Genomic DNA, 27,585 nt, shown 5'->3' on the forward strand with positions numbered 1-27,585 from the left:
TGCCTCACAAGGGCTGAGTGCACCCCACTTGCCAACAGCGCTTGGCAGACCGGATGTTCACCCATCCAAGAGTTAGCCCAGCCCGACAGCGCTTAACTTCGGTGATCTGACGGGAACTGGTGTTACCTCTGTGGCAAGGCCGTTGGCAGAAAAGAGAACTAGTTGAGTGAAGATTAAGAGCTCAGATGGAAAACCAGTTCTAAGCAAATAAGGGAAAGCAGAAAGGTGGAATGTGTATGTAGAGGATCTATACGAGGGTAATGTACTTGAGGGCAATATTATGGAAATGGAAGAGGATGTAGATGAAGATGAAATGAGAGATATGATACTGCAAGAAGAATCTGACAGAGCACTGTAAGACCTAAGTTGAAACAAGGCCCCAGGAGTGGACAACATTAAATTAGAACTACTGATAGCCATGGAACAGCCAGCCCTGTCAATACTCTTCCATCTGGTGAGCAAGATGTACGAGACAGGTGAAATACCCTTGGACCTCAAGAAGAATGTAATAATTCCAATCCCAAAGAAAGCAGGTGTTGACAAGTGTGAAAATTATCGAACTATCAGTTTAATAAATCACGGCTGCAAAATACTAACATGAATTCATTACAGACGAATGTAGAAGCTGACCTTCTGGAGGCTCATTTGGATTCAATAGAAATGTTGAAAAACATGGGGCAATACTGACCCTCGACGTATGTTAGAAGATAGATTAAGGAAAGGCAAATCTACGTTTCTGGCATTTGTAGACTGTAAGAAGGCTTTCGTCAATGTTGACTGGAATACTCTCAAATTTTGAAGGTGCCAGGGGTCAAATACAGGAAGCAAAAGGCTATTTACAATTTGTGCAGAAACCAGATGGCAGTTATAAGAGTCGAGGGGCATGAAAGGGAAGCAGTGGTTGGGAAGGGAGTGAGACAGGGTTGTAGCCTCTCCCCAAAGTTATTCAATCTGTATACTGATCAAGCAATAAAGGAAAGAAAAGAAAAATTCAGAGTAGGTATTAAAATCCATGCACAATAAGTAAAAAGTTTGAGGTTCGCCGATGACATTGTAATTCTGTCAGAGACAGCAAAGGACTTGGAAGAGCAGTTGAATGGAATGGACAGTGTCTTGAAAGGAGGATATAAGATGAACATCAACAGAAGCAAAACGAGGGTACTGGAATGTAGTTGAATTAAATCAGGTTATGTTGAGGGAATTAGATTACGAAATGAGACACTTAAAGTAGTAAGGGAGTTTTGCTATTTGGGGAGCAACATAACTGATCATGGTCGAAGTAGAGAGGATATAAAATGTAGACAGGCAATGACAAGGAAAGCGTTTCTGAAGAAGAGGAATTTGTTAACATCGAGTATTGATTTAAGTGTCAGCAAGACGTTTCTGAAAGTATTTGTATGGAGTGTAACCATGTATGGCAGTGAAACATGGACAATAACTAGCTTAGACAAGAAGAGAATAGAAGTTTTTGAAATGTCGTGCTACAGAAAAATGCTGAAGATTAGATGGGTAGATCACGTAACTAATGAGGAGGTACTGAACAGAACTGGGGAGAAGAGGAATTTGTGGCAGAACTTGACTAGAAGAAGTGATCACTTGATAGGACGTGTTCTGAGGCCTCAAGCGATCACCAATTTAATACTGGAGGCACCATGGAGGGTAAAAATCATAAAGGGAGACCAAGACATGAATACACTACGCAGATTCAGAAGGATGTAGGTTGCAGTAGTTCCTTGGAGATGAAAAACCTCGTGCAGGACAGAGTAGCATGGAGGACTGCATCAAACCAGTCTCTGGACTGAAGACCACAACAACAACAACAACAACAACAACAACAACGATGATGCCTCAGCCTCTGTATTCACCAGACATGGCAGCACATGGCTTTTTCTGTCCCCAAACACATAAAGCTTACAGGGTCACTATTTTACAAACATAGATGAGATTAGAGTGCTGAAAGATCTAATGGCTGTACAGAAGTGATTTGGGGTTTGTAAAGAGCACTGTCATAAGTGTATAATTTCTAGTGTGGGCTATCTTGGAAATGATAATAGTTATGTTGATAGACGACAAGGAAAGAATTGTAGATAGATGGAAAGAATAGTTCTCTGAACTGTGGAATCACCCAGACCAAGGTAGGATATTACCTGCAAACACTACGGAGGAAAGGAAAGATGAAGAAGAATGGGAAGTTAGTGAAGAAGACGTGAAAATCACAATCAAAAGACTCAGAAACAACGAAGTCCCAGGGGAGGACGGAACATCATCAGAATTATTCAAGGAGGGAGGTGAGAGCTTACACTTAGAGATATATAAACTGATCCAGTTGATATGGGAGAAGGAGACATTGCCAGAAGAATGGAAATTGGCTATAATATGCCCCAATATACAAGAAGGAAAGCAAATTGGAATGTGGTAACTACAGAGGAATCAGCTTGTTGAATGTAATGTATAAGGAGCTGTCCATCATTATCCTCAGAAAATTGCAACCATTCATAGAGAACAACATACATGAGTACCAAGCTGGCTTTCGACCAAACTGATCGACAATAGATCACATTTTCACACTAAGACAATTGTTCGAAAAACATTGGAAATTGAAGATATCTACAGCCTGTTCATCGATTTTCAATGTGCATATGACAACATCCACAGGAATAGCCTACACAATGCAATGCGAGACTTCAGAATCCCTTAGAAGCTAGTGAGAATGGTGCAAGCTTGTATGGAAGGATCAAAGGCAGCAGTATGTTTCCGAGGAGCCACATCAGAAACATCTGAGATTGAGACAGGCCTTAGACAAGGGGATGCTCTCTCATGTGTTCTGTTCAATGTCATCTTAGAGAAAGTAATAAAAGAGTGGAGCCAAAAGGAGTGGGCTGGAATGGAGATGGACGGTAACTTCAATTGTCTCGCATGTGCAGATGACGTAGTACTATTACGTGAATCTAAGCACGAGTTGAAAGAAATATACCTGAAAATGGACAATTATGCACAGAAGGTAGGGCTCAAAGTCAATCAAGACAAAACAGAGTTCACGCAATTAGGAATAAGACAAGAGCAGGTATAATTTCTTGAGATAGATGGCAAGAGGTTCAAGAGAGTAGACCAGTTCAAATACTTGGGATCTTGGTTCACCACGGACAACAACATAAAAATGGACATCAAGGAAAGAATAACAGTAGGAACAAAATGCATGCATCCCCTCAGAGAAATGCTTGGCTCTAAATCAATCTCAGTGAACACTAAGATGAAAATCTACAACACAGTGATATGCTCAGCAGTAATGTATGGTTCAGAAACACGGAGCATGACTAAGCGAGAAAGGGAAAAATGATTAACATTTGAAAGAAGAGTAATGAGGAAGATATGGGAACCAGTTTTAGATAATGGAGAATGGAGGAGGACAAAAAAAAAGGAAATCTACCTTCTGATGCGACAAACAGCTATCCTACAGAAGATAAAGAGCAAAGGAATACAATGGTTGGGCCATGTAGCCCGTATGCCAGATGGAAGCAATGCAAAGTTAGCACTAGTGGGGAAACCAAACACCAAATGCCCCATTGGACGACCAAGGCAGTACTGGATGGACAACCTGGCGAAGGACCTAGCAGCCCTGGGAATTGAAGACACCTAGAGGGGCACAAAACAGCAAGGAATGGAGGCAGTTTGTGGAAGCACCGTGTGGTCTGCAGGGCCTGTGATTGCTGAATATCTATCTATCTATCTAACAGTTATGTAGACAAACAAAAGAAATTTTTGCCAGAAAACAAAAATTCACATTAGTTTTTCTTTAACATACCATTACACATGTATTTTTCTAGTACAGCTGCAATGTGATTTAAATAACTTGCCTTCTCCTTTCGTTCCTTTTCTAAGTTCCTTATATTTTTTAGCAGTTCTTCCTCCTTCTGCTGAAGCTGCATTCTCAGCTCCTTTTCTGCTTCCTTCTCTTTACGTAGTCTAATTTGCTCCCACTCTTCTTCTGCTTTAAGCCGGTTTTTTTCCAAATTCAGTGTGCTATTTGCCAATGTCTCTCGCTTTTCTAGAAGGCTGGCTAAAGCACGACTTCTTTCCTCATACAATTGAAGAGCTGCTGCCTTAGATGAACGATCAAAGGCTGGCTTGTTGTGTGGTGTAAAACTCACATTATCATGTTGCACTGATGGAGCATCTGAAACAACACTGCCACCACCAGCATCAGCGTCACTTGGGCCTGTACTATTACTGTTAGTTGGTCCAGCTATAGCAACATGTGCTGGTTTGGATGAACGATCCACTTTTGGCAGTGATGGTGCAGTATTTGTGACTGAGTCATTTATATCAGGGTATTCTATTGTATCTGAAACAAAGAAAGAATAACACATAAAAAAGAAAAAGTTGCTTTACAAGTACCAAGGTGGCCAATAGAATGAATACTACAACTCACTGAAAAGGAAAGTAGATAACAAAATAATCAACATATAAAATGTTGCAATACAAATATATAAACTACTAAAAAGTGATCGTTTAAATTCTTCTCTTCGGAAGGAGATTAAGAAGGAATTCCCTACACTACTGCAGCAATCACAGAATGTTTCCAATTTTTATTTATTTTATCTGAAAGGAAAATTGGGCTACATTATAGCTAAATGAGAAAATATCACAGTTTTTAAGTATTTTAGCTGGCAACTACATGACATCACATATGTCTCCATTCAGGATAAATTTTCCCTGGCGGGTTGCCTTTACACCTCTATAAATGAAAATCAAATAGGGCTCTATGCTTTACAAGGCACACACACTTGCTATGAAATTACCCTGATAATGTCAGTAACATGTTGTCTTTCATTGTGTAAAGAAAAGTAGATGAATGCTTGTGTTGTGTAAAAAGAACAATACAGAAACTTATTCCAGCTCACCTGGAAACATCTTTCAACTTACATTCTTTATCTATATCCTTTGAGGCATAGTATAATTTGTGACACACACGTTAGACTCTAGGTAATCAGGCCATTCATTTCACATATGGGTGTTGGATTAGTGGAAGTGCTGGATTATTGAGAGTGTCTGAAATGTATTTTAAAAACATGGGGGATGTACTTTATTAAATCCAAAGATATAACTCTAAAAACATAGAGGATGTGCTTCACTAAATCCGAACAGAAATTTTAATAATATAGGGGGATATACTTTATTAAATTCAATGATATATTCATTTCCAAAGGCAACTTTGTCAATGAGTGTGTACATATTTATACAGTAGTATCACACATTACAAAACATGTTACAAATTTTTAATTGTCCGAATGACAATATGCGATGGCAGCATGCTTTGTCACACAACTAATTTATTATCATTACATTGGTACTGCAAGTATCTGGTTGCGGCATAATGTACTCCAGGAAGATGTCTGTAGTGTGAGAAATCTTCATGCTCACTCTTTCTCTGTCCTCTTTTTCATCACTTTGAACACTTTCCTGCTTGCTTTTGCTTTTGATTATTTTTTCATCTGTAAATGTTTGGTCTGTCTCACAGGTTTCCTCTTTCAACCACTTACCAACATCTTCATCATCAATTTCTCCTCCTCCTGGAAGCTTGTGGAACATGTCAGTGTACAAGGTATCAGCAACTGATGACTCTGAATTGAGTGGCTCATCACTGTCACTCTGCTTCAATGGATGGCAACACTTTTCTCCAGCCCTTTATCATCATAGTGCTTTCCACTTTATCCCATGCTTCATCTTCCTGGAGAACATCAAGTAAGTTCATTGCTTTCGACACCTTCAGCATAGTCTTGGAAGAGTCATTTTCACATTCATTCAGCAAGGAGGCCAGGTGTGCATGTCGATAATGACATTTAATTGATTCCAAAATTCCCTGGTCCACGAGCTGAATCAGGGCTGTCACACTACATGGAAGAAAAAGTGCTTGTAAACCCCTGGGCTTCAGAGCCATATTGGAAGAATGATTGGGGGCACTTCAGTAATAAGAACAGCTTACAGTGGAAGTTGCTGCTTCTTCTCCTCCTTCTTCTTCTTCTTCTTTTTCTTTGGATCTTTTCTCACAGCTGGTACAAATGTTTCATGGAACCACCGAGAGAATATTTTTCTGTACAGCCACACTTTCTTCTGAGTGAAATATTGCACTAGTAGTGTATTTATGTCACTCTGTCGAAAAAAAAAAGTGGAAGTTGGTATTTCCCAATCACCGTGAGCAGAAGCTTATGACTCATTTGCGTTACAACATTCCATTTATGTTACGCACTGTTTCTCTTGCTTGTACCCAAAGTCTCCTTCTCATGTTTGGCAACTCATGTTTCTCAAGGAAGGATCTTGTAAAAGAGAGCACTTTCATCAGCACTGTACAAGGCATCAGCAGTTATATCTTCCTTCTCTATTACCTTCCTTAACTTGTTTACAAACTCGTTTGCATATTGTCCATCAGCTGAGTGACTTTCCCCGGTGGCTGTCCGATACTGAACGCCATGTAATTTCCAATAGCCAACCCTCACTTGCTGCAAACAAGTTACTACCACCAAGTTGTTTGTTAAATGCAGCTCCTTTTTCTTTTATTCTGGGACTATCTGGACTTCCCTTACTGCACTGTTGTATGAACCATCTACAAACATCTACGTCCAGTTTTTCATTCTAACTTTTTCCCATAACCTTCTGTTTTCCCAGCTCACCATCCATTTTGGTTGCACAATGTTGAATAAAATAGTCTTTCTTTTTGACATCATAAATAGTTGCTTGTCCAACACGGTACTCAGCAGCAATGGCTTTCACCTTCCCTAAAATTCTGAATTTCTGTTTGAGCTCTAGCATAACATGTTTCCTTTTAGAAGGCATGATTCTGAACTGTAAAGATTCCCACAATTTCAAATATGTGTAGCATTCTTTAACATTGTAATTCACTAACGACACTGTTGCACCTGATGGTTCATTCTTGTGTGTCATTTCGAATGCAAGTTGAATTGTTGAGAGGCCAAACTAGTAAAGGCTGGTTTGGCAAGAGTTTGATGTAGTTTACCAATATTATTCCTTTTCTTCTGCCTTTATCTTGTTCTACAAAGGAATATTACTGATCTGGTTACTACGGGAAATGTACATGGAAGAAAAATAAAATGTTGGTTGCTCAATCTTGTAATGTTCACTCACTGAACTAGACACCACGTCTGTCGTGTAGATTCTCCCTATGTAATATGTAGAACATTTCAATAAGGCTCTCAACTTGAGTGAACAAAATCATAACAAACCACACGACTTCTCTTAAAAACTTATTCGATTAATTCAAGGGTAAGGGTCCCACACTGACAATTTTAGATTCAGCCTGACAAAAGTTTTGTAAACCATCTTTTTTGTGGATACTTACACTTCCTTAGTTTTCTGCCAATGAGAATCAGTCTGTTTCATGGCTTCCCTGCAATTTAATTTATGTGGACATTCCATGTTAAATCATTCTGCATGGTTACCCAATGTATTTGACATACTGACAGGGAGAGATGCCCAGGGGTGGGATTGATAGTTTGAAATGTTTAGTGCAATTTATGAAAAATAATTTCCTGTAATGCTCTAGAGACTCAATAGTAATAGTATTACACAGAACGATTGCTGAGCTTAGTGGTTAAGACATATTCCTGACGTGCAGAAAGTTGTGGGTTCAAATCTCATCAAGTGGTTTGATATTTTTTTATTATTAAGTCTTTATGACTTCGATTATTATTTTTATTTGATTGACTGATTATAATATTTTTTATTTCTTTGTTGCATCATTTTTTTCATCATTTAAATTTTTCATTTGCTTTAATTTTTTCTTCTTATCACTTTTTCTTTCACTTGGAATCTTTGTCCATATGATTTTAATTATTTTTTTATTGATTAACTTTAGAGTGATTAACTTTGATTAGAAAAAGACCTTACATGGGGAGAAGCGAAAGAGGCACTGGGCAAGATGAAGGGAGGGAAGTCACCAGCTAAGTGTAGAGATGATGAGAGCAGCAGGAGAGGTAGGGATACAATGGCTATATTGAGTAATGAAAATTGTGTGGAGACAGAAGATGATCCCAGAAGACCAGAAGAAGAGAATAATTGTCCTGATCTTTAAGAAGGGAAATAGAAAAGAGTGCAAGGGGATAACATTGATGAGCCATTGTGCAAAGATTTTTGAGAAAATTTTGGAAGGACAAATTCGGGGAAAATTAGAAGGAAGAATGAGAGAAGAGCAACATGGCTTCAGAACAGGGGGGTCCACTGTGGATCTAATTTTTGCTGTACAACAACTGCAGGAACAGCATTATGAATATGGAATAGGTCTACTAATGTCTTTCTTGGACACTGAAAAAAAGTATGATAGTGTACTTAGAAGCAAAGTGTGGAAAGCCCTGGAGAACAGAGGAGTAGCAAAACAGATTATTTGGAGGATAAGGGGAAATGTACCATGGCAGTGTGAGCTGTGTGAAAGTGGAAGCAGAGAGATCAGCTTGGATTGAACAGAAGAATGGCTTGAGGCAGGGAAGTGCACTTTCACCATTACTCTTCACTGTAGTGATGGATGATGTAATGAGTACAGTAGCACAAGTAATTGGTGAAAGGAATATGAAAGCTATGGTGTTTGCAGATGATCTGATGATTTGGGGGAATGAGGAGGAGGAAGTACAAGAGCAGGTGGACATATGGCAACGAACACTACAAGAATATGGGATGAAATTTAGTATACGTAAGAGTGAGATGATTATCGCAACAAGAAAGGAGGAGAGAGTAACAATGGGAATAATAATTGGTGGGGAATGATTGAGGAGAGTAGAGAGTTTCAAGTTCCTAGGAAGCCTGACACAGGAAGATGGACGGCAGAGAAATAAATGAGAGGGGAGAAAAGCAGAAGCATTTTGGAAGAGTGTCAGAAGCCTGATATGGAGCAAGGATGTGCCTCAATTCAGTAAAAAGGTTTTATACCAGTCATACTATGTGCTGATCCTGACATATTCATCAAAAACCTGGGTTATGAAAGGAAGAGAGAAAAGCTATGGAGATCAAATTCTTGAGAAACAGTATTGGAGTGACAAAGATAGACGGGCTAAGAAATGATAGGATCAGAGAGTTAATGAAGGTTTAACCATACAGGAGATAGAAAAATCAAAGCTGAGATGGTATGGACACGTTAAGAGAATGGACGAGAAGAGGATACTCAGGAGGATACATGAGATGAAACTTGAAGGAAAGAGACCAAGAGGAAGATCGAGAGACAGACAGCTGAAAGGAGTAGAGGAGTGCCTCCAGAAGAAAGGAGAAGACTAGACCAAGGTGAAGACGGAGAGATGGTGGCAAGACAGAAGACAATGGAGAGGCCTATGTTCCATACAGACCTGGCCAGGGAATTGAAATTGTCCAAGATGATGATGATGATGATTATGCTTGTTTTAATTTCTTCCATTTTATCATTTTATATTTTCATCCATGTTATTGCATTCATTACTTCTCTTCCTCATTCTACTTAAAATTCATTTTATTTACAATCCCTTCTCTCGCTTAAATCTTCATCTGCTTTATTTTGCCCATAGTGCAACAAGAATTTACATTTTAAATGTTTGTATGGCGATTACCACAAAAAATTTACAGCTTGTAATGAAAAATAAATTGTTGATGCCATTGCATGGCCTATATGATTGATTTATTATCTTATCCTTTTTTTGCGCAAGTATTCCAAATGAATAAAGAATGATAGGAAGAAAAAATACGAGCAAAGGAAAGGGTCAATACTATGATACTGTGAAATATTAGAAGTAAAAAATTACATTTAAAACAATTAAAAGAATAAAAATAATTATGAAAATAATTTTGATAAGTATTTAAAAATAAAAAATATCATGGCATGTGACAACATTCGAACTCACAACCTTCTGCACATTAGGAATATATCTTCACCATTAGACTACAGCCATCATTCTGCATAATACTACATATTTAAGCCCCTTGAGCATCTTGGAATTTTTTTTCCATTGATTACTTGCAAATGAGAGTCCAATTTCAGGAATGGATCCAGATGTGATACCTCAGACCCTAACCTACACTACCATATAGATGATTTCTTGAAGTTCTTCCCACCATTTCTTCTCCTTGTGAGCCTACAGACTGATTAGTTGGATGGTTGATTTGGGAGGAGGGACCACACAGCAAGGTCATCGGTCCCATCAGATGAGGGAAGGAAATTGGCCGTAATCTTCCAAAGGAACAATCCCGGCATTTGCCTAAAGCAATTTACGGAAATTACAGAAAACCTAAATAAGAATGGCTGGACACGGGTTTGAACAGTCATCCTCCTGAATGCGAGTCCTGTATGCTAACCACTGCGCCACTTCACCTGGTGACTGATTAGTGATTGTTCAAACCTAGTCTTTTCATCTATTACATAAACTTTCTGATTGTGGCGGACAACTGACAGTCCCTGCATCAAATGACAATCACAGGGAAATAATAATGTGGCTTGAAACTTACTTGTAGATTAAAACTCTGTACAGGACAGAGACTTGAACTCGAGTCCTGAGTTTGAGTCGCGGTCCAGCACACAGTTTAAATCTGCCAGGAAGTTTCATACCAACGCACATTCCACTGCAGAGTGAAAATATCACTCTAATAATGTGGTTTCATTGTATAGAAGTGTATTGTCAGCAAATAATATCAGAGAAATACCAATTTTCATCTTCCATGACAAGGCGTATAAAGCGTGTTATTGTCACACAACTTTTCAAATGCATCATAGTTTTGGCATGAAGATGTAGGAGTACAAAATCAGCTGTAGTAGAATTAACAAAAGTAGTACTTGATGCTCATAACAAGGATGAGTGTGTCGCAGAGCATATTCTTAGAACTGTCTGAGGTACTGGGTGATCAAAGTATAGTATAAATTTGGAAACTTAATAAACCACGGAATAATGTAGACAGAGAGGTAAAAATTGACACACATGCTTGGAATGACATGGGGTTCTATTAGAGAGAGTGAGAGTGAGAGGGAGAGAGAGGAAGGAGAAAAAAAAAAACTCCCATATTGCTAGACGCGTGAAAGATCTCTTGCGCGTGTCATTTGGTGATGATCGTGTGCCCAGCCAACAGTTTTGTCATGCTTGGGCTCCCAGGTCCCCAGACCTCAGTACGTGCGATTATTGGCTTTGGGGTTACCTGAAGTCGCAAGTGTATCGTGATCGACTGACATCTCTAGGGATGCTGAAAGACAACACCGACGCCAATGCCTCACCATAACTCCGGACATGCTATACAATGCTGTTCACAACATTATTCCTTGACTACAGCTATTGTTGAAGAATGATGGTGGACATATTGAGCATTTCCTGTAAAGAACATCATCTTTGCTTTGTCTTATTTTGTTATTCTGATCAGATAAAGCACCATCTGTCGGGCATTTTTTGAACGTTTGTATATAATTTTTTTTTTTTTTTTCTAGTAAAACCCCATGTCATTCCAAGCATATGTGTCAATTTGTACCTCTCTACATTATTCTGTGATTTATTCAGTTTTCAAATTTATACTGACTTTTTGATCACCCAGTACGTGATTCTACTACATAAGCTAGTGTCATATGGAATAAGAGATGCGGCTAATGGCTGGTTCTGATCATACATAGCAATTAGGGTACAAAAATTGGAGATAACAAAAGCCTCAAATGAGGCTAAACTGTGAGTGAAGCACTTATCAGATCCAAACTACATTAATATAGGAGTTCCTATATTACTGTTCCTGATATACTTCACTAAATTACCCAATATTGTGAGTCATGGAAAAAAACTCTTTACTGATGATACCAATATTTTAGTAAGATAAAAAATAAGGGAGCTACCTGCAGAGAAAGAAAATGAAACCCTAAGGGAAGTCTATAATTTGTCTGTATGCAGTTAAGTTAAACTGAACATGAAGAAAATAAATTCATTAATTTTACTTTGAAAAGTGGAAAAAAAGACAGTTAAATTAATGAAGATAGTACCTCTACAGGGTGTTACAAAAACGTATGGCCAAACTTTCACGAAACATTCCCCACACACAAAGAAAGAAAATATGTTATGTGGACATGTGTCCGGAAACACTTACTTTCCATGTTAGAGCTCATTTTATTACTTCTCTTCAAATCACATTAATCAGAGAATGGAAACACACAGCAACAGAACGTACCAGCGTGACTTCAAACACTTTGTTACAGGAAATGTTCAAAATGTCCTCCGTTAGCGAGGATACATGCATCCACCCTCCGTCACATGGAATACCTGATGCGCTGATGCGGCCCTGGAGAATGGCGTATTGTATCACAGCCGTCCACAATACGAGCACGAAGAGTCTCTACACTTGGTACCGGGGTTGCATAGACAACAACTTTCAAATGCCCCCATGAATGAAGTCAGGAGGGTTGAGGTCAGGAGAGCGTGGAGGCCACGGAATTGGTTCGCCTCTACCACTCCATCGGTCACCGAATCTGTTGTTGAGAAGCGTACGAACACTTTGGCTGAAATGTACAGGAGCTCCATCGCGCATGACCCACATGTTGTGTCGTACTTGTAAAGGCACATGTTCTAGCAGCACAGGTGGAGTATGAAATCATGATAACGTGCTCCATTGAGCGTAGGTGGACGAAACTAAAATGAGCTCTAACATGGAAATTAAGCATTTCCGGACACATGTCCACATAACATCTTTTCTTTATTTGTGTGTGAGGAGTGTTTCCTAATAGTTTGGCCATACCTTTTTGTAACACCCTGTATATTAGGTAGCAAGCACAATGTTTTTAGAAAAGAATACCGATTCTCAGTTTAAGTGGTATGAACACTCAAAATGCTTGCAAAGAGAATATCACCAGCATACTATGCTCTTAGAGCCTTTTAGTTACATACTGCTCATGTGTACACTCAGTTCTTAGCTATGGAATTATTTCCTGGGGAACAAATGAATAAATATGGTTCAAATGGCTCTAAGTACTATGGGACTTAATATCTGAGGTCATCAGTCCACTACACTTAGAACTACGTAAACCTAAATAACCTAAGGACATCACACACATCCATGCCCGAGGCAAGATTCGAACTTGCGAGCCACTTGGTTCCAGACTGATGCGCCTAGAACTGCTCGACCACAGTGGACGGCAACAAATGAATAAAATATGAACATAGTTTCTACAGGAACTTAAGCATAATAATAACCACAAATAGTAATCACTCTGGTTTAGCAATCTGCTCAAAATACTGAAGATTCTAAATTCATTATGCAAGTACATTTACAATCAGTTATACATTTAATAAATAACCCTGATAATTACTGCAAAACCACTATGCCCATGACAGTGGAACACAGTTTAAACTGTTACTTATATTTACAAAGAATTACTAAACAGGAACCTCAACTGGAATTTTCTACCAAGGAAATAAATTTATGATAAATTGCCCAAAATGTTACATTTATGGATGACAGACTTTATGTTTTCAAATGATAATTGTTAAAAGACATCACAAAAGCAAATTTATTTAAAAAGGCTATTAAAAAATAAATATGTGGTGAAGGGTTACTTAGATAATATAGAGTAGGATCTTGGTACAAAATGTAACACAAGTAATTAATACCAACACACCCCTCTAAATTTCACAACATACTTTCACATTTTGCAGTAGCTAACACTATTGCCTTATCCTCTTTCTGAACTCAACATCTCATTATGGAGACTCAGCATCTCCACTATATGGTGAGTAGCTATTTTCCTTCTCATAGTATTGTTAAATTCCATCCTGTATTTTCCATTGTTTGATTATTGTATATATGAATTTTTTACTAATACTAGGACATATCCAACATCCTTGTAAAAACCATCCACCACTGAATAATACAACACCAACTATGAAATCCCCCATGAACCATGGACCTTGCCGTTGGTGGGGAGGCTTGCGTGCCTCAGCGATACAGATAGCCATACCATAGGTACAACCACAACGGAGGGGTATCTGTTGAGAGGCCAGACAAATGTGTGGTTCCTGAAGAGGGGCAGCAGCCTTTTTAGTAGTTGCAGGGGCAACAGTATGGATGATTGACTGATCTGGCCTTGTAACACTAACCAAAATGGCCTTGCTGTTATGGTACTGCGAACGGCTGAAAGCAAGGGGAAACTACGGCCATAATTTTTCCTGAGGGCATGCACCTCTACTGTATGATTAAATGATGGCGTCCTCTTGGGTAAAATATTCCGGAGGTAAAATAGTCCCCCATTCGGATCTCCGGGCGGGGACTACTCAAGAGGATTTCGCTATCAGGAGAAAGAAAGCTGGCGTTCTACGGATTGGAGCGTGGAATGTCAGATCCCTTAATCGGGCAGGTAGGTTAGAAAATTTAAAAAGGGAAATGGATAGGTTAAAGTTACACATAGTGGGAATTAGTGAAGGTCAGTGGCAGGAGGAACAAGACTTCTGGTCAGGTGATTACAGGGTTATAAACACAAAATCAAATAGGAGTAATGCAGGAGTAAGTTTAATAATGAATAGCAAAATAGGAATGCGGGTAAGCTACTACAAACAGCATAGTGAACGCATTATTGTGGCCAAGATAGAAACGAACCCCACACCTACTACAGTAGTACAAGTTTATATGCCAACTAGCTCTGCAGATGACGAAGAAATTGAAGAAATGTATTATGAAATTAAAAAAAATTAATCAGATAGTGAAGGGAGACGAAAATTTAATAGTCATGGGTGACTGGAATTCGAGTGTAGGAAAAGGGAGAGAAGGAAACGTAGTAGGTGAATATGGATTGGGGCTAAGAAATGAAAGAGGAAGCTGCCTGGTAGAAATTTGCACAGAGCACAACTTAATCATAGGTAACACTTGGTTCAAGAATGATAAAAGAAGGCTGTATACATGGAAGAAGCCTGGGGATACTGGCAGGTTTCAGATAGATTTATATAATGGTAAGACAGAGATTTAGGAACCAGGTTTTAATTTGTAAGACATTTCCAGGGGCTGATGTAGACTCTGACCACAATCTATTGGTTATGACCTATAGACTAAAACTGAAGAAACTGCAAAAACGTGGAAATTTAAGGAAATGGGACCTGGATAAAGTGACTAAACCAGAGGTTGTACAGAGTTTCAGGGAGAGCGTAAGGGAACAATTGACAGGAATGGGGGAAAGAAATACAGTAGAAGAAGAATGGGTAGCTTTGAGGGATGAAGTAGTGAAGGCAGCAGAGGAACAAGTAGGTAAAAAGACGAGGGCTAGTAGAAATCCTTGGGTAACAGAAGAAATATTGAATTTAATTGATGAAAGGAGAACATATAAAAATGCAGTAAATGAAGCAGGCAAAAAGGAATACAAACGTCTCAAAAATGAGATCGACAGGAAATGCAAAATGGGTAAGCAGGGATGGCTAGAGGACAAATGTAAGGATTAGAGGCTTATCTCACAAGGGGTACGATAGATACTGCCTACAGGAAAATTAAAGAGACCTTTGGAGAAAAGAGAACCACTTGTATGAACATCAAGAGCTCAGATGGAAACCCAGTTCTAAGCAAAGAAGGGAAAGCAGAAAGGTGGAAGGAGTATATAGAGGGTCTATACAAGGGCGATGTACTTGAGGACAATATTATGAAAACTGAAGAGGATGTAGATGAAGACGAAATGGGAGATATGATACTGCGTGAAGAGTGTGACAGAGCACTGAAAGACCTGAGTTGAAACAAGGCCCCCGGAGTAGACAACATTCCATTGCAACTACTGATGGCCTTGGGAGAGCCAGTCCTGACAAAACTCTACCATCTGGTGAGCAAGGTGTATGAAACAGGCGAAATACCCTCAGACTTCAAGAAGAATATAATAATTCCAATCCCAAAGAAAGCAGGTGTTGACAGATGTGAAAATTACCAAACCATCAGTTTAATAGGCCACAGCTGCAAAATACTAACACGAATTCTTTACAGACGAATGGAAAAACTAGTAGAAGCCAACCTCGGGGAAGATCAGTTTGGATTCCGTAGAAATACTGGAACACGTGAGGCAATACTGACCTTACGCCTTATCTTAGAAGAAAGATTAAGGAAAGGCAAACCGACGTTTCTAGCATTTGTAGACTTAGAGAAAGCTTTTGACAATGTTGACTGGAATACTCTCTTTCAAATTCTAAAGGTGGCAAGAGTAAAATACAGAGAGCGAAAGGCTATTTACAATTTGTACAGAAACCAGATGGCAGTTATAAGAGTCGAGGGACATGAAAGGGAAGCAGTTGTTGGGAAGGGAGTAAGACAGGGTTGTAGCCTCTCCCCAATGTGATTCAATCTGTATATTGAGCAAGAAGTAAAGGAAACAAAACAAAATTTCGGAGTAGGTATTAAAGTCCATGGAGAAGAAATAAAAACTTGGAGGTTCACCGATGACATTGTAATTCTGTCAGAGACAGCAAAGGACTTGGAAGAGCAGTTGAATGGAATGGACAGTGTCTTGAAAGGAGGATAGAAGATTAACATCAACAAAAGCAAAATGAGGATAATGGAATGTAGTCGAATTAAGTTGGGTGATGCTGAGGGAATTAGATTAGGAAATGAGACACTTAAAGTAGTAAAGGAGTTTTGCTATTTGGGGAGCAAAATAACTGATGATGGTCGAAGTAGAGAGGATATAAAATGTAGACTGGCAATGGCAAGGAAAGCGTTTCTGAAGAAGAGAAATTTGTTAACATCGAGTATTGATTTAAGTGTGAGGAAGTCATTTCTGAAAGTATTTGTATGGAGTGTTGCCATGTATGGAAGTGAAACATGGACGATAAATAGTTTGGACAAGAAGAGAATAGAAGCTTTCGAAATGTGGTGCTACAGAAGAATGCTGAAAATTAGATGGGTAGATCACATAACTAATGAGGAAGTATTGAATAGGATTGGGGAGAAGAGAAGTTTGTGGCACAACTTGACCACAAGAAGGGATCAGTTGGTAGGACATGTTCTGAGGCATCAAGGGATCACCAATTTAGTATTGGAGGGCAGCGTGGAGGGTAAAAATCGTAGAGGGAGACCAAGAGATGAATACACTAAGCAGATTCAGAATGTTGTAGGCTGCAGTAGGTACTGTGAGATGAAGAAGCTTGCACAGGATAGAGTAGCATGGAGAGCTGCATCAAACCAGTCTCAGGACTGAAGACCACAACAACAACAACTATGAAATCAAGTAGCGAATGGTACTCTCTATCAAATTTCTTGCTTTATAAATATTATGGATAAGTTCTGATAGAACATAAATAATTTAGAAGTAAAGGAGACCATTCAATTACAGCAGAAATGTTGAGTCATCAACACACAGAGGAGAAAGAAAACCTACTAGCTTCCAAAATAATTGCAGTTCAGCAGTTAGAACAGACTGGGTATGGGATGTGTAGGTGCAGTTGTAGGTTAGAAATATGAGAAGGAGAGGTGGCAGGTGCATCAGCTGGGCATGTGATGCGTGAGTGTGGGAGCCGATGTGGAGTGGGGCACAATGAAGGCAGCTTGAAGTTGTGAATTGGGAGGAGGTGACATGACAGACGAACGGAAATTTACAATTAAGTGATACTGGATGGCAAGATGGGCACTTCTTTGTAACTGATTCATGGGGAGGATAAGGGATGTGTGAGAATATAGCCCATGAAATCTGTTTGTTAACTAAGTTTGGGGGATAGTGCTGACCTATGAAGACCCTCATAAGCTCTTCTGCATACTGGGAGAAGGGAATTTTTGTTACTGCAGATACAGTGTCTAAGGGTGGACTGGCTGTATGGGAGAACTTTTTGATGTGAAAGGAATGACATCCGTCAAAATTCAGCTATTGTTGGTGGTTAATGTGTTTAATATGGACATAGGTGCAGATGGAGCCATCTCTGAGATTCCAACATCCAGGAAGATGGCGCACTGGGGTGCGGGGGAACCAGGTGAGGTGGATGGGACAGAAGGTACTGGGATTGCGGAGGGATAAGGAAGGATGTCCTGGCACTCAATCCAGTTCATCAAGATAACACAATGAATCTGAACTAGACAAAGGGTTTATGGTTTTGGGAGGCTAGGAGAGTGCCATGCAGGTGCCCATAGCTGTGAAAAGAATTTGTTTATATACCCTCCCCTCAAAGGAGAAGCACTTGTAAGTTATGATACACTTAGTAAGGTGTAGGAGCAATGAGTTGGTACGTTTGGAGTCTGAAGGACTTTGGGAGAGGTGGTGTTCAATAGTAGAAAGGCCATGGGCATCAGGATGTTATTGTACAGAGAGCTGGCACCGCGTCCACCAACATTAATAATGCTCTCAAAAATCTACAAACCCAGTAATCCTGGACACTCCACTGGTACTGGTTATTGAGCTCCTACTGAAAGAATTTCCGTCCTTGTTGATCAGTACCTCCAACCAATTGCCTCGAACCTAGCCTCTTGCATCAACTATACTAAACACTTCCTTCACCGACTCTCCACCATTCTCTCCCTTTCACCTCCCGAATCCCTATTCACCATTGATGATGCCACTTCACATACCCCATCATCGCACCATGCCCCTCTCGGGTACAAAGGAGCACCCTCCTCAGCAACCAATATCATCCTGGACTGGAACAACTGAACCATATCCTTCGCCAAGGCTTTGATTGGCTACCATCATGCCCTGAAATGAAGGACATCCTACCCAAGATCCTACTCATCCATTCTAAAGTGGTATTCTGTCACCCGTCCAACCTACACAACATCCTAGTCCATCCCTACCCTATGCAACTCACACTCCCAAACCCTTAACCACAGTACACAGTTCACCTGCCGAAATGCAATGCTGGGACTGTGCGTCCTGTCAGAATTACGTGGTCCAGCTTGAGAAAGGATTTATTTTGAAATCTCTTGCTTTGTGTATCACACAATTAAGAAAATTATTAATATGAAATGTTTTCATTTACAGAAGAAAGCAAAGGAAATACGCTGCAATCAGAACAGACTGTAGTGCATGGTAGCTAAACCCTCTAGTTGTTAGTTACATGGTGTATTTCGTTTACACAGTAAAGCACAACACAGAAACACAGGTGGTAATTAAGTTACTAATGGAATGAAGGGAAATGAAAATTTTCATATATAATGTGCTAAATACTGAATTTTCACGACTTCTCACTTCAATACGATGAACAGAAACTACATGGTTCCAAACACAAATTCTGCAGAAAATTTAACAATTATATAAACTTTTTTGACTGTGCCCCTTCCTTGTGGTACACCCCTTGTAACAATGTGGCTTAGCGACTCAGCAAGGAAGTATCAGTCCACAAATGCAAAAGTCTGGGGCCAAACGCCAGTAGGTCCAAGGAGTTTTCTGACACTTACTGCTCCTCTCACCTCCAAATTAAGTTGTGCGTGTTCAAAAAGGATATAATGGACTGTGATTCATAGTCTATGTTAAACTGTAGTTCCCTTACAAGTTGCTGGATAAGTCAGTTTAAAGGTAGGAAAAGAGAAGAGCCATACTTGCTAAAATAAGATTGCTAAAATAAGGTGGGGTATTTACTTGCACAAATTGTGTATTTTTTAATATAGTCAATAAAATAGAAAGAAACTTCCACATGGGAAAAATATATTAAAAACAAAGATTCCAAGACTTACCAAGTGGGAAAGCGCCGGTAGATAGGCACAATAAATAAAACACACAAACACACAACCGACGGTTGCTTCTTCAGGAAGAAGGGAAGGAGAGGGAAAGACAAAAGGATGTGGGTTTTAAGGGAGAGGGTAAGGAGTCATTCCAATCCCGGGAGCGGAAAGACTTCCCTTAGGGGGAAAAAAGGGCAGGTGTACACTCGCGCACACACACACACATATCCATCTGCACATACACAGACACAAGCAGACATTTGCAAAGGCAAAGAGTTCGGGCAGAGATGTCAGTCGAGGCGGAAGTACAGAGGCAAAGAAGTTGTTGAAAGACAGGTGAGGTATGAGCGGCGGCAACTTGAAATTAGCGGAGGTTGAGGCCTGGCAGATATCAAGAAGAGAGGATATACTGAAGGGCGAGTTCCCATGTCCGGAGTTTGCATAGGTTGGTATTGGTGGGAAGTATCCAGATAACCCGGATGGTGTAACACTGTGCCAAGATGTGCTGGCCGTGCACCAAGGCATGTTTAGCCACAGGGTGATCCTCATGACCAACAAACACTGTCTGCCTGTGTCCATTCATGCGAATGGACAGTTTGTTGCTGGTCATTCCCACATTGAAAGCGTCACAGTGTAGGCAGGTCAGTTGGTAAATCACGTGGGTGCTTTCACACGTGGCTCTGCCTTTGATCATGTACACCTTCTGGGTTACAGGACTGGAGTAGGTGGTGGTGGGAGGGTGCATAGGACAGGTTTTACCCCGGGGGCGGTTACAAGGGTAGGAGCCAGAGGGTAGGGAAGGTGGTTTGGGGATTTCATAGGGATGATCCAAGAGGTTACAAAGGTTAGGTGGACGGCGGAAAGACACTCTTGGTGGAGTGGGGAGGATTTCATGAAGGATGGATCTCATTTCGGCGCAGGATTTTAGGAAGTCGTATCGCTGCTGGAGAGCCACATTCAGAGTCTGATCCAGTCCCGGGAAGTATCCTGTCACAAGTAGGGCACTTTTAGGGTTCTTCTGTGAGAGGTTCTTGGTTTGAGGGGATGAGGAAGTGGCTCTGGTTATTTGCTTCTGTACCAGGTCGGGAGGGTAGTTGCGGGATGTGAAAGCTGTTTTCAGGTTGTTGGTGTAATGGTACAGGGATTCAGGACTGGAGCAGATTTATTTGCCACGAAGGCCTAGGCTGTAGGGAAGGGACCGTTTGATATGGAATGGGTGGCAGCTGTCATAATGGAGGTACTGTTGCTTGTTGGTGGGTTTGATGTGGACGGATGTGTGAAGCTGGCCATTGGACAGATGGAGGTCAACGTCAAAAAAAGTGGCATGGGATTTGGAGTAGGACCAGGTGAATCTGATGGAACCAAAGGAGTTGAGGTTGGAGAGGAAATTCAGGAGTTGTTCTTCATGTGAGTCCAGATCATATTGTCTCTGTTGCATTTCAAAATCTTCTCTATCATCTTACTTTTCTCTTTTTGTTTGTACAAGTAGTTTCACTTTGTATTCATCTTCCCTTTTTCCATAATCTACCATACATTTTATCCTGCCTAATTATACTCAATAATACGTAATTTACTTCCAAACCATAACCTAAAAAATTTTAATGCTTTCAACATAACCGCTGCTATAAAATCCACTGTTCCAAGTTTACAAACATTTCGTGTAAACTCGTGAATACTATTTCACAGCTTCAGTTCCTTTCACCCATTAAACAACCATCTCAGCTATTTCCAACAACTATCGTTTTATTTCAATTCCTGTTTTTCCCACGTAACTGATCATTTTTTAGCAGCTTCCCACAGGATTAAACGTTATTATTTCTTCATCAAACAATTGTTAGCCCCATTTTCATAACCTGCCAGTACATAACCAGTCCTTTGAATACATTTACACGCAATTTTTTTCGGGAACTTTTTTTCGAAATTTTTTTTTGAGACTTTTTTCGTAAAGTTTTTTCGAAATTTTCCTGAATTTCCCCACCCTTTAACGTGTTTTGGAGACAACACAACTACATAACCTTTGCACCCATTGTTGTTCACCAACCTAAGTTCAGCACAGGATCAACATAGCTCATCTCAAACCAACACTTTTTCGACTTTTTTCACACATTTATCTCTCCCTATATATATTTCTATTTATTTTATCTTTAACCTCATATTACCCTTTACACCTTCTAATACCATGTCAACCTCACAACATCCCTACAACGACCCCATTAAATTTTATTTACATTCCCTCCGCAAACATGCCTTCACCCTAGCCAGATTACGCTCCCATATTTTATTTACTCAGGCTTGTCTGACATTTTGCATTACACCCAAAGGCCTCACACTTAAAGTTCCCATCTCTGGCTGCAATCCTTCTTTCCATCAGTCCTTATACCAGTTCCAAACTGCACAATCCATAGCCCTCACCTGCCTAATCCTTCACCTATACATCGACTCGGCCAATGAACACACCCGTCAACTCCTATCCCAAATCAAAGTCCTCAATCTTTCCTCTCCCACATCCACACCGGCTGTTCATAGCATCCTCCTACAGGCCAACCGCAAATTAGAACAGCTTGCCACCCTCCACCTCAAAAAACTATCCAATCTCCTGGTTTCCCACCTCCGGAAAGGCAACTCACTCACCCTCCACAACCTTTCCAACAAACCTCAACCTCCTCTCACTGCACACAGACCCAGTCTCTCCCATCTACTCAATCTCCCACTTCCAGCTCCACTCCCCCCAACACCTCAAAATTCTAGTCAACACAATCTGGAACCACAACTGTCCATTTGCGTGAATGGACACAGGCAGACAGTGTTTGTTGGTAATGAGGATCACCCTGTGGTTAAACATGCCTTGGTGCACGGCCAGCACATCTTGGCGCAGTGTTACACCATCCGGGTTATCTGGATACTTATCACCAACATCAACCTATCCGAACTCCGGACATGGGAACTCGCCCTTCAGTATATCCTCTCTTCTCGATATCCGCCAGGCCTCAACCTCCGCTAATTTCAAGCTGCCGCAGCTCATACCTCATCTGTCTTTCAACAACTTCTTTGCCTCTGCACTTCCGCCTCGACTGACATCTCTGCCCGAACTCTTTGCCTTTACAAGTGTCTGCTTGTGTCTGTGTATGTGCAGATGGATGTGTGTGTGTGTGTGTGTGTGTGTGTGTGTGTGTGTGTGTGTATGTGTATGTGTGTGTGTGTGTGTGTGTGTGTGTGTGTGTGTGTGTGTATGAGCGTGTGTGGGCGGGCGCGCGCGCGCGGATGTACACCTTTCCTTTTTTCCCCCTAAGGGAAGTCTTTCAGCTCCCAGGATTGGAATGACTCCTTACCCTCTCCCTTGAAACCCACATCCTTTCATCTTTCCCTCTCCTTCCCTCTTTCCTGAAGAAGCAACCGTCGGTTGCGAAAGCTAGAAATTCTGTGTGTGTGTGTGTGTGTGTGTGTGTGTGTGTGTGTGTGTGTGTTTTATTTATTGTGCCTATCTACCGGCGCTTTCCCGCTTGGTAAGTCTTGGAATCTTTGTTTTTAATATATTTTTCTTATAGTCAAATCAACAACTGTCAACATGAGGGCCATAACCCCTTTGATCAATGAATATGGTCTACTTTAAAAACATAGTTTTGCAGGAGTGTGGTGAAAAAACTGAATGAGTACATTAATCTCCGAAGTTGACATCTTGTTTATTCCTACTATTAATGCAGTATTTGGAATTTTAGGTCTGAAGTTCGTCCTTGGAGCACAAGTGATAGTGAATGGTAAGCTGAAGGAAACAGAACATAATACCTGCTGAGGTGGACACAGGCATTTAATTAAAACTTTCATTTCAAATTTACTCATGCACAACATCAGTGTTAGTTTCTGCCACAAAGTTCCATGGACCACTTAGTCCAATGTTTAACTGTTTACATGCTTGATGTCTTCAACAGTATTAATCAATTTTTACTATACTGTGTTTAATTGAAGCCACATATCCACATTTCTGTAAGTGTGGACCTATCACTGCACTGCTGTAACTTCTGTTATGTGTGTATCGAAGGTAAGGCTTGCACTTTTCATTCTGCCTCTAATCTAACCTAATCTAATCCAATCTGCCTCTACTATTGTACTTTATTTTCGTTCTTTAAAGGTTTTCTTACTACTTCATACATATAAGTAAACCCCCTCCCGTTTAGCACAGCCTTGACGCATGCTTATTCTACAGTATAACAATAAACATAACCTTTCTTTCCAATGGTTTGTAGATGCTTCTTTAATATTTTTATTTCAGGCTATGCACGACATGACCACAATTGCAGCCAGCACTTGATTTTTAAAAAATAATGTTCCGGTATAGAGATCTTCCGGAGGTGTGTTTCTGAAATTTGAACTTCTTAAAATGTTATTTTAACACCTTTCTGTGCATTTTAAAAGTGTGAAAACAACATTTGTATTGATAAAAAATAAATTTCTATTTTACCACATCTCAAAATCTGCAGTTATAAATTTCTATTTTATCACATCTCAAAATCTGCAGTTATGACTTTTCTATTGACAGAGGTATCGGTATGGAATACTGGTGCATACCATCACAAATGAAGCACTGCCTGCATTTATTTATTTTATCCTTTCTTGTTTATTTGTAGAAATTCTGGCGATGTCCTAAAGAAACGAAACACATCATTAAACAATAATTACTGCAACCAAGACTGTTTTCCTTCAAAATAATATTTATATGTTTGCTGTATCAGCCAACCTGAAGGAGAGGGAAAAGTTTTATAAGTTTTGTAAGAACCCTCCATGAATATTCGTTGCTGCTTCCCTCTCATGCAAAAATCTGTAATAAGATTCAGCTGCTGTCATATTCAATTTACATAGACACAACATTTATTTTAAGAGTGGCTTGTTAAAAATTTGTATTTTAAAGTTGCTTGAATAAACAACTATTCATTAAAATATTTTGTACCATGGGATGGACTTGATCAGCCAAAATGGTCAAATAAATTTGACACAGTGTGAAACAAGACTCATCCGACCAAATGAATTTCTTCCAATGGTCCATAGCTCACGTTTTTCGGCTTTGGCACCAATTTTTCTTTTCTGACATCTGCACAACTCATGAGTGGTTTTGGAATTCCAACTCACCGGGCAAATTGTTTGCTCATGAAGCTCCCTTAATGTCACTTTTATGCTGACAAGTTTCATGAGAGCAGCGTTCAGCTTTACAGTGATTTTTGCAGCTGCCGTCCTCTTATTTCTCGTCACAATCCTCTTCAATGAATGACTCTCACAAAAACTTGGCACATGCTTTCATCCACATTGTGACTTAGCAGATGATATTTTTGTGCTTTCCCTGTATGCGACATAGAACTTCACTATGGTGTCTGCTGAAATACCGAACACTTCAGCTTCCTTGGTTACAGTAGCACCAACCACGTGAGCACCAAAAATTTTTTCACACTTGAATTCACTTAGCTCTCACATAATGCACTCACTACTACACAAACACTGTTCTGACCATGATTCCACTTTCAACTTATTAAGGACATTGCACAGGAGTCATTCATGGGCAAATACAACAGTGCAACCCACAGTCTTGGATAGATGTGCATTTATGTTCAAGTATGCATTTCTCATGATATTTCTATATTTTTGTCTAGCACCTTTATCTGTTGGACAGGTGTAAATGTAATGAATATTACACAAGCTGTTACCACAGAAATTTTCTTAGTCAAGGAAAAGGAATGTTTTTGTGGAATGAGTAATCATTAATATAAACTTTCAGAGTCATCCTGCAGAAGAAAGAAATTTTTGTTTTCAGGAAAAAGACAGATGAATTTTTATTATTTTTATCATTTTATACATAAACTATTAAAATTTCTGTTATCTTACGTCATGATTTCCTTCTTACTGTGAAGTGACAATGCACAAAGGGTTTAAGCCATGAGTGAACTGAACATAAATGTGTGACTTCAGTGAAGTGTTAGTATGTTCAGAATTTTTATAACTCTTCCTCCTGTATGTAGTCTTCTTTTAATCAATGATCACCTTCCAATACTACATGATACAAAAGAATGTGTCTTCCTTAATATATTGCTAACAGCATAAAAGTTCCTATTACATGGAAGTGTCCTACTGGGACATTTCTCTCTGTACACACAATATGCTTCTTCAACTTTGACCCTTTGCCATATGATGGTTTATTTTACATGTCAGTGGAGCTAACTAAATACAAGAATATGTTATGCTCACACAGAAGTGTAAGAATGTCACTTTAACTCACTGACAATCACTGAACTGTGTTCCCCTATTCCCAAAGTTATAAATCTATTCTGCCCTCTTTCAAAACTGAAACCTAAAGTATATTTTGTAATTAGTTTTTTGTTTTATGAAAAATGATGGATTATCTGTTATTAGCGTTATTATTTCACTCGTAAATTATTCATATTTCCCTTATCCTACCTTGTCACTCATAAATTGATCGACAATGTGCAGGAGGTTTTAAGCTGAACAATTGGAAGTCAAAACATTCGTATATATGCCCATAAACTAAAAAGATAGCTTTACTGTTAACTAAAAACAAAATAATAACCAAAATACTGTCAGTGTGAAAGAGTACAGGTTTGTGTATATGCAACACCAAAATCTGCTGTCTCACTCATACTCTACTGCTTCAACCTGTGCATTGTAACATGCTTGTAACCTTGCTGGTATTCTGTCCACAAGGTGGGTGAGATATTGCCACTATTTGATAATGGACTTCCTGAGGTCATCCGGTGCGCAAGGTGGGTTCCTGCAATGTTGCAATGCAAGTTGCAACTGGTTCCAAGTTTGCTAATGGAGTTAATGTCAACAAATGCCACAAACCATTCTTTTCAGTCGATTCCTGTCTCATGGAGAACATCATTCATGAGGTGGGCATGTGCATCATTATCATCCACAAAGATGAACCCACACCAAAATGTTGACTGTAGTGCTGGAAAATACTTCGGGGGATCATACTCTAATATATCACAGTCCTCAAATTACCTTTAACAGAGGTTTCTGACATCCGTAACAGGTACATGTCCAAAACAGAACTGATTCATCTCCCTGCTGAACCTGTAGAGCTCCATGTATCTAACACCCTCCACACTCTTCTAGGATGATGAGCAGGTACAGACAAATCCTGCGTTCAGCCAGTGTAGAGGACATGACTTCACTGACCTAGAATCCATTCCAGGTGTTCTCCTGTTCACCTCTTTCATTCAACATGGTGCTTGGAAAGGGGGAGGGGGGGGGGGGGGGTAGTACTGCTGTTTGTAATGAATACCGAGTACAAACTGAACAATGGAAATTCCGGGTAAGAATATTAACAATGTAGGAAAAGACAGATTGCTACTTAATGTAAAGAAGAAATATCAAGTTGCAGACAGACACAACTGAAAGACACTGACATGATGCTTTCGACTACAGCCTTCATCACTAAAAGAGACACACACCATTCACACACACATAAGCAAGCACACCTCACACACACATGACCACCAACTCCAGCGTCTTGCAACAATGCAACTGTCACATGGGATGCAAGCAGCAATCTGGAGGGAGCAGGAAAGGGGAAGAGATAGTAGTGTACAGGTGGGGAGAGAGATGAACGCTCTCTGGTGGAGTGTGCAGGGACTAGACTGCCAACAGGCAGAGCGTCAAGAGGTTGTAGGGCAGGGAGTGGGGAAAAAAGGAGAGGAGTGGGGAAAGACGGGCGGATGCATTGGCAGCGGGCTGCAAATAAAGAGGGTGGGAGGTGAGAATGGGGAGGAGATGACAGGAAAGAGGTGTTGGAAACTGTTGGATGCAGAATGAGGTAGATTGAGACCGGGATAATTACAGGAGTGGACAATCTGTTGTGAGGATAACTCATATCGGTGTAGTTCAGAAAAAGCTGGGAGAGGAGGGAACGATCCATTTGGCTCGGGTAGTGATGAAGCCACCGAAATCAAGTGCGTTATGTTCCGTTGCATGTTGTGCCACAGGATGGTG

The 27,585-nt window shown here is 40.0% G+C and overlaps 1 protein-coding gene across 2 annotated transcripts in view; it reads right to left on the reverse strand.

Moving 5' to 3' along the window:
• The window catches only part of LOC126269060 (ubiquitin carboxyl-terminal hydrolase 8), a 228,810-nt gene that overhangs the window by 104,286 nt on the left and 96,939 nt on the right, over nucleotides 1–27,585 (reverse strand). For both annotated transcript variants that reach the window (XM_049973962.1, XM_049973963.1), the window contains exon 7: nucleotides 3,855–4,342. In XM_049973962.1, the coding sequence (XP_049829919.1) occupies nucleotides 3,855–4,342 (488 nt within the window). The remainder of the gene's footprint in view (nucleotides 1–3,854; nucleotides 4,343–27,585) is intronic.

This window comes from Schistocerca gregaria, chromosome 1, assembly GCF_023897955.1.
Source record: "Schistocerca gregaria isolate iqSchGreg1 chromosome 1, iqSchGreg1.2, whole genome shotgun sequence".
In the NCBI taxonomy this organism is placed as follows: domain Eukaryota; kingdom Metazoa; phylum Arthropoda; class Insecta; order Orthoptera; family Acrididae; genus Schistocerca; species Schistocerca gregaria.